Source organism: Megascapheus bottae, chromosome 29, assembly GCF_031878675.1.
Source record: "Megascapheus bottae isolate mThoBot1 chromosome 29, mThoBot2.hap1, whole genome shotgun sequence".
NCBI classification, from domain to species: domain Eukaryota; kingdom Metazoa; phylum Chordata; class Mammalia; order Rodentia; family Geomyidae; genus Megascapheus; species Megascapheus bottae.
Window position 1 is genome coordinate 5733778 of NC_143537.1, and position 8620 is coordinate 5742397.

General features: G+C 46.0%; 1 protein-coding gene across 1 annotated transcript; it reads left to right on the top strand.

Moving 5' to 3' along the window:
* Positions 1–407: 407 nt before the first annotated feature.
* Il12b (interleukin 12B) lies at positions 408–8620 on the top strand. Its single transcript, XM_090320800.1, has 7 exons — positions 408–692; positions 3378–3653; positions 4718–4835; positions 6144–6361; positions 6689–6849; positions 7976–8104; positions 8535–8620. The coding sequence occupies exons 1-6, from the start codon at positions 605–607 to the stop codon at positions 8102–8104; spliced, it is 990 nt and encodes a 329-aa protein (XP_090176926.1). The 5' UTR covers positions 408–604; the 3' UTR covers positions 8535–8620.

Sequence of the window (8620 nt, forward strand, 5' to 3'; positions counted from 1 at the left end):
TGTTGAGTGAAGGAATTTCCTCCTAGATAGCAGAATGTAGGAGATCTTTATTTCGCTTGGATCCAAGCTCCATGCTCTTTATTAGCATCATATAGCAAGCACCAAATAATAGTTGCTTGGGAGTAATACAAGTTTATGGTTCTTGTCTTGAAAAAGAAAATAAAAGAGAAAGAAAGAAAACAAAAGGATTGTGTGAGGAGGCTCAGGTGTGTGTCTCTTTCAGCTCTGGACACTGCAATACCTCCGTGGAAATGTTAATACTAAAGGGCTGTGAATGTATTTCATACTAGCCTGACAGTGGGAGAGAAAGGAGCAAGGCAGGACCAAAAAGTGTGTGTAGCATAACTTAATGATTACTGACATTTTCTCTTTTCTTTTTCCTCTTCTTCTTCTCTTCCTTCCTTCCTTGCTGTCCTTTTTCTTCTCTGTTTTCTTCTTTTTCGCTCTTCTCCTTTCCTCTTCCCATCCTCCTTTTTCTCCCTCTTTCATTCCTTCCTCTCCTCCTTTTTCTTCTTCTTTTCTTTCTCTCCTTTTTCTCCTCCCCTCTTTTTCCTTCTTTTTCTTTTGCTTCTCCTCTTCCTTCTGTTTCTTCCTCTCATTACAGATGTGTCACCGGCAGTTGGCTTTCTCCTGGTTTTCCCTGGTTTTGCTGGCATCTCCCCTCCTGGCCCTATGGGAACTGGAGAAAGATGGTAATTGGTCTGGCTGTATTTTCTGGGGAGGTTCAGATGCTAAGGCAGAGGTCTGAGAGCCTGTGGTGGGGAGCTGGACTGAAGTGGGGGGGGGTCCTGCCTCGGGGTCTCCTCAGGAGAGCCATCAATCTGAGAAGACTCGGGATCACCGCTCCTTCTCCCAGGACAGCTGAATTCTCGCTGAATGTCAGAAAAGATGCCATTCATGGATAGCACTGGGAAAAGAATCTTTGCCAGTAATACTAAATGCTTCATGGGGTTAATATTTTGAAGTGTCTGCTGTCCTCTTCCACTGATCAGCAGTAGGGAGAAAGTCCAGGATGGAGACTCTGCTGACTTGGGTTCAAGTCCTGGTTCTGCTGCTAGTTATGAGTTCTATAATCTCAGGCTGGGTCACCTCTGAGCCTCAGTGAAACTAGGTGTTCAAAGGAGGGTTATTAAATGTGTTAGTGAATAACAGAAACATGCATTAGACTGCTCTAAACAAGCCTCTGAGCTATTTATTTTAGCCAGTGAATAAGAATAATTATCAGCACACCAACAGAACAGATATTAGAATGCGAGGTTCTCGAGCCCTCTCATCTTCACTTGATAAATATGCACTGACTGGAGGGTCAGTTGCACTTGAACGTCCCTCAGATAGTTCCTTAACGACAACATAATGATGTTGTTAATTACTGTCTTTAACCATATGCTAGAAAATAGTTCATATTTATTGAAACCAGATCTCATTTAATTTCCCAGCTTATGAAGTGGGGACTATCTGTATCTCCTTTTATAGGTGAGGAACTTTGAGGCTCAGGAGATTAAGTAATTTGCCCTAGTTTTACATACCTGGGAAGGGTGGAACAGGAACTTAATCCAGAGGTTTAAGTGATCTAAGATATTACTAGAAGGACATGAGACAGCTGTTTCCTGTATTTTAGAGAGCTAAGAGAAAATAGGGATAAACTAAAGATGAAATTATTTCAGCTAATGATCACAAAAATAATCTTTTTTTTTTTTTTTGTCCAGAAATGGGGTTTGAACCAGGGCCTGGGCACTGTCCCTGAGCTCCTTTGCTCAAGGCTAATGCTTTACCACTTTAAGCCACAGCAACACTTCCTGTTTTCTTCTTCTGTTTCACTGGAGATGAGAGTCTCATGGACTTTCCAGCCCAGGCTGGCTTTGAACCACAATCCTCAGATCTCAGCCTCCTGAATAGTTAGAATTACAGGTGTGAACCAACCAGCACTCGATACAGAAATAACCTTTTAATAATAGTCAAGAGAACACAACACTGAAATTGTTGAGTGGAAGGCATCTGGGATTGGTCTTTCATGCTTAAGACATTCAGGAAGATAACAACCCAGCCTACCCCACTCCCAAGCCCCACAAATATCTGGGAGTTTTTAGATGCTCCCTTATAAAAGACAGATGATTACACAGATGTCCTCCAACTTGAAATACATTTATTTATTTATTTATGTTTGGTTTTTAGTGTGCTCAAGAACCTCAGGCCTTGCACATTTAACTCCTTTGTTACTTCTTGGTAAAGCACAGAAATTCCAGCGAGTGACGATGATGGTGGTGGTGGTGATGATGGTGGGCTGTTTCATAAGAGGGCAAGATAACAACAACAACAACAAAAAACAATTAACGAAGCCTCCATTGCTTTCTTTCATGCAGAAGGAACTAGTTAGTTCCTTAAATCCCCATAGGGAATTTTTTTGGGGGGTGGGGACTCCTGGGATTAAACTCAGAGCCTCCCGTTTTTCCTTGGGTTTTTCATTCAAGGCTGGTGCACTATTACTTAAGCTATGCTTTCCCTTCTTGCCTTTTGCTGGGTCATTGGAGATAGAGTTCTCATAGACTTCCTGTCTGGGATGGCTTTAAACCACCATCTTCAGACCCCTCAAATCTCGTGAGTAGCTAGGATTATAAGTGTGAGGCACAGTGCCTGGCCCATGGGGGATGGGGAAAAAAGATATATAGATTTGCAAGTTCTGAGGCTTGAACTCAGAGCCTGGGCACTTCCTTGAGCTTCTTTTGCTCAAGATTAGCACTCTACTACTTGAGCCATAACTCCACCCACAGCTTTTTCTGTATATATGGTACTGAAAAATTGAACCCAGGGCTTCATGTGTGCTATGCAAGCACTCTACCACTAAGCCACATTCCCTGCCCCATAGAAAAATATTTTCAGACAGTTTCCTTGGTTCTGTTGGTTGACTCTGGTCTATGAATCACAGTCATCACGAGCACCTTTACCACTCAGTCCTCTCACTGCACATGCGCAAAATGGAGGCTTCACAAACCTCATTTTAACCTCCTTAGTCCCCCAGAGGGGGAGGCAGGATTTCAGGCCTAGACATTCTTTACACTTCACTGAGCCATTCAATGCTGGTTTAAAGGCTGCTAAATACTGTAGCCTGCCTTATTCCCTGTGAATCTGAAAACTCTCCCAGCCCTTGCACAGAGATTCTTGCAATCTTTGCATTTTTGCTGGGCATCAGGCTCTTGCCCCTATGCCTTCTCATAAAGGTTACTTGGTAAAGGCAGCCCACCAGAGAATGAGTCGATGGTGGGGGCTACACTCTGGCTTCTCTATCCCATGGCCTCGGGAACAGTCACAGGTGAGATTCACATGCAGTCAGTGTCATTCATGGTGCTCACAGTTCTGTTCTCCCGTCCTGTGTGTCCCAGTCTATGTGGTGGAGTTGGATTGGAACCCGGAAGCTCCTGGAGAGACGGTGGTCCTCACGTGTGACACTGCTGAAGAAGATGGCATCAGCTGGACTTCAGACCACAGCGGTGAGGTCGTGGGCTCTGGGAAGACCCTCACTATCCAAGTCAAAGAGTTCCAAGAGGCTGGTCGCTACACCTGCCACAAAGGAGGCGAGGTCTTGGGCCATTCCACCCTGCTGCTTCACAAAAAGGAAGATGGGATCTGGTCCACTGATATTTTAAAGGACCAAAAAGGTAATTCCATTCCCTTCGGTCATAAAGGAAAGAATGAAAACGTGCTTGGGTGTCAGTGGCTCACACCTGTAGTCCTGGCTACTTAGAAAGCTGAGATCTGAGGATCATGGTTCAAAGCCAGCTTGGACAGGAAAATCAATGAGACTCTTACCTCTAATAAAGCACACAAAAAAAACTAGAAGTAGCCAGGTGTGGTGGCTCAGGCCTGTATAATCCTAACTATTCAGGAGACTGAGATCTGAGGATCTTGGTTCAAAGCCAGCCTGGGCACTAAAGAAAGAGAAACTCTTATCTCCAATTAACCACTAGAAAACTGGAAGTGGCTCTGTGGCTCAGGGATAGGGCGGTAGCCTTGAGCTGAACTGCTCAGGGACAGTGCCCAGGCCTAGAGTTCAAGCCCCACAACCAACAAGGAAAAAAATAAAAGAAAAAAAAGCTAGAAATGAAGTGCCAGTATCAAGCAAATAAAAGCTCAGGGATAGTGTCCAAGCTCTTGAGTTCTAGCCCTAGGACTGGCACCAAAGAGACAGAGAGAGGGAGGGAGAGAGGAAGAAAGGAAGGGGGAAGGGAAAAGAAAATTCAAGACATGATTAGAGAAGTTAATGCATGAACAGCACATGCCTTTCAGAAATTACCTAGGATCTCCCTCTTAATTTAATGTTTTGCTTTCCTGGAACCTTTGGGGGTATCAGCCAACAATCTCATAGTAAGAGTTAGCCTGAAATCTTGACCCAAAGTTATCTTTTAAGCAGCAGAGATGTGCCATTGGAGCTTAGCTTCCAATAACATTGGTCTTAATGCTTTAACCAATGTGAATCAAACATCATCCATCCCTGGGTGATGGTTTTGGAAAGCAATACTTCTTTCCAAGCATCGGGAGTGTCCCGTGGAGTCCTCTGAAAAACCAAACACTCTGTTTGGACACTCCCGATGGATTAACGGAAGAGAGTCATCTGTGAACTTTTCCGTGGCCTGCATGTGATTCACGTGATTGGGCACAGTCAAAATCTGTCTGGAAGAAAAACCTCCTCAAGGTTGGATTTTTTTTTTCTTTCCAAATACAGAACCCAAAAATAAGACCTTCCTAAAATGTGAAGCAAGGAATTATTCTGGACATTTCACTTGTTGGTGGCTGACAGCCATTAGTACCTATGTGAAGTTCAATGTCAAGAGCAACCAAGGGTAAGTAAACACTCCTGGCTTCTCAGCATTCTGTGCATCTCATATGGCACCGAGGAAAAGAAGGACAAGCTAACAATGACCTTACAAAAGGAAAGGGGGAACCAATATCCATTCTGTATCATTTAAAATCTCTATCCCTCACCCCCATCGCCTGAGAGAAAGAAAGAATGGGGCCATTTAAACTACTTTGCTGAATCAATGTAGGATTTGAACAGGGTCTGAGCATTATATTCAAATTACTTACCCAAACTGGCAATGCTTCATTAAGGCCTGTCACCACACCTAGGGGAAATATTTATTAAAAGATAAAGCTGGGACTGGGAGTTTGGCCTAGTGGTAGAGTGCTTGCCTAGCATGCACGAAGACCCGGGTTCGATTCCTCAGTACCACATACATAGAAAAAAGCTGGAAGTGGTGCTGAGGCTCAAGTGGTAGAGCTCTAGCCTTGAGAAAGTCCAAGGACGGTGCTCAGGCCCTGAGCTCAAGCCCAGGACTGGCAAAAAATAAAAAGAAAAAGAAAATAAATAAATAAATAAATAAATAAATAAATAAATAAATAAATGATAAAGCTATATAAATGACTTGCCAAAACATGAACCTGGAATCAAAACTAGAAATAAAGGCCCTGGTGCTACGTAGATAATGGAAGCTCTGAATTCCAGAATTCCGTTGAGTTCTCTTTCACATTTTCCCAGAGCTACTTTTCTCTGCTGCCAGCACCATTATTCTGAAGTTCATGGTGTGTCCAGTCCACTGGACCCCTTAAGGACTCAATTTCCACAGCTGGGGGTGGTGCTCAGGGACTGTCTGTAATCATCAGATCTAGAGCCATGGCAGACAGGGAGACAAATCCTGGTCACCCAGGCTCAGCCACCATTTGCATGTAGTTAAGCATTGGGATGGAAGAGTCCTACGTCCACGTGTGTGTGTGTGTGTGTGTGTGTGTGTGTGTGTGTGTGTGTGTGTGTGTGTTGGTTCTGCAGTTTGAACTCAAGGCCTGGGTCATGTCACCGAGCTTTATTTTTATTTTTATCTGTTGTATTCTACCATTGGATCCACAGCTCCGCTTGTAGCTTTGTGGTGGTGAATTAAAGTTAAGTCACACAGACTTTCTTGCCCTGGCTGGCTTCTAATCGCAATCCTCAGATCTCAGCCTCCTGCTGAGGAGCTAGGATGACAGGCCTGAGCCACAGTGCTGGGATTTCTTCATCTTTCAGTTGTAAATGCTCACTAGAGAAATATTTATGCGGGGCCAAGGCCTGTGTAAACTCCCTCCTGAGCGGTTGTGTTATGTGTGCTTGACTTCAGCCCCTCTGACCCTCGCGGAGTGACCTGTGGAACCCCGACCCTGTCTGCAGAGAAGGTCCAGGTGGAGCACAGAGAGTTGAGGAAGTACTGGGTGGACTGCCAGGAGGCCAGCGCCTGCCCCACCGCCGAGGAGAGCCTGCCCGTGGAGCTGACGCTGGACGCGATCCTCGAGCACAAGTACGAGAACTACACCACCAGCTTCTTCATCAGAGACATCAGTGAGTTTGGGGTGGGTGGAGGGTGGAGGTGTTTCTTCCTAAGGAGAGATGCCACGTGCCCCAGCTCTCCAAGGCCCCAGAGAACCCGGGTAAAGGGCCAATGTGCATTCTTTTATTCTGTACTCCCCACATTAGGACGTCCAGACTATGATCTTCATGTTAAACAGGGCATGAAGTCCTAGACAATGTAAGCACACTTCCCAGTCGTCAGTTCTGGTAGCTCGTAGTTCAAACCCAGACCCGTCCACCTATCCCCTGAAAGCAGGCTCTTTGCTACACTTTTCCATTCTGTTACCCAAGTTAATGATATGTTTGTCCTCTTCCCAGTTAAACCAGACCCACCCAAGAACCTGCAGCTGACGCCACAGGAGGGCTCTCAGAAGGTGGAGGCCAGCTGGGAGTACCCCGATTCCTGGAGTACCCCCCACTCCTACTTCTCCCTGACATTCTCAGTTCAGGTCCAGGGCAGGAAGAACAAGAAAGAACGGGTAAGCTGGGATGCAGGGGTGATATGTTCTGTGATGAGGTTGACGCAGGCCCAAATAAAGAGACCACAAACAGCCAGTCTGGTGCTGGTGGTTCACGCCTGTAATCCTTAGCTGTGTCACGGGCGGCTGAGGTCTGAGGATCGGGGTTCAAAGCCAGCCCAGAAAGTCTGTGAGACTCTTATCTCCAATTAACCACCCAAAAAGCGGGAAGTGGATCTATGGGGTTAAGTGGTAGAGTGCTAGCCTTGAGCAAATGAAAAAAGCCCAGGGATAGCACCCAGGTCTTTAGTTCAAGCCCCAGGACTGACACAAAGAGAAAAAAGAGAGAGGGACAGACAGACAGACAGACAGACAGAATGATAGTAACTTTCCGTGTGTCAGGCTTTCCATGTATATCTCACTGAATATACAAAATGAGCCTCAGAAGGCAGCCAGCATTTGTGATCACCATTTCATAAACAAAGGCAGGAAAAAGCTCAGAAAGGCTGTTAACCTACCCACAGTCGCCCAGACAGGTAGTGACAGAGCCAGGGCACAGACTCAAGTCTATGGACACAAGTCCTTAAATCTAACCATATCCTGGGCTCCAGGAGGGTGGATACTTAGTCCTTGCACTAAATTTGCTCCTATGGTACATGAGCTCCGGGGGCCAACACACACACACACACACACACACACACACACACACACACACACACGCATGAATAGGTAAACTACAGAACACTTTCTATGTGCTAAAGACTTGTTAAGAGTGTTTTTGTAACGACTGCCATTAACTTTGGGGGTGCTGAGAGGCAGGCATGGTTGTATCCCTATTGATACATGAGAAAGGACACAGAGAGCCTGAAGCTATTTCCCAAGGTTTCACAGCAGAGCCTGGATTTGGAGGCAGTGTTGGGGTGCTGAAAGGTTCAAGGCCTGGAATTGCTGGGCATCTAGGGCATAGATCAAGCCTTCACTGAAGGGTCTGGAGATTGGACGGATGCAAGCCCAGTGTAGGCCCCACCCTACTATTTAGAGCTTCTGCCAGGAGGTGGCATCAGTGTGCTTCTCTAGGGAGGACGAACTCTGCAGGCCCAGGCTCCACCTGCCAGAGGCCTTCACAGCCTTCCCTCTCCTTCCGCAGGACAGACTCTTCATGGACCAAACCTCAGCCACAGTCTCGTGCCACAAGGGTGCCAAGGTCCTCGTGCAAGCCCGGGACCGCTATTACAGCTCATCTTGGAGCGAGTGGGCCTCTGTGCCTTGTGCTTAGGTAAGTAAGCAGAGCCCAGGAAGCTCAACCCAGATCTGCACATCCAGTGAATGGTCCAAGGGCTAGGATGGAGCTGGGGTGGAAAAGAGGGCAGTGCCTGGAGGGCTTGCCATAGGACAGCAGAGTCAGAAACATGCACGTGTTCGTTCACAGATACTAACTGGATGCCCAGGCCTGGCCCAGAGACCTTGCCATAAAGAATACAGGCCTAGGGCCAGTGCCCTTAGAGGAACCTGGGGAGTCAATCCGTGAAGTATTTTTTCAAAAGAAAGTGACCCAATCGAATACAAATTCTAGGCCACCTTGTGCAGGGCTGGGACCTCAAACGTGGAGCCACCAAAACGCCAGTATTCTGGGATAAGCTAGGTTGAGAATTTCAGGTTCCTCACTGTCTTTCTAACAACACATGGCCTTTGACTATTCTTTTCAGGTCCCAAATCAGACTGAAACTTTGGAAGAAAAAAAAAATGAAAGCTATTATACCAAAAAAAGTATATTTTTAAGACAAGATGGAAG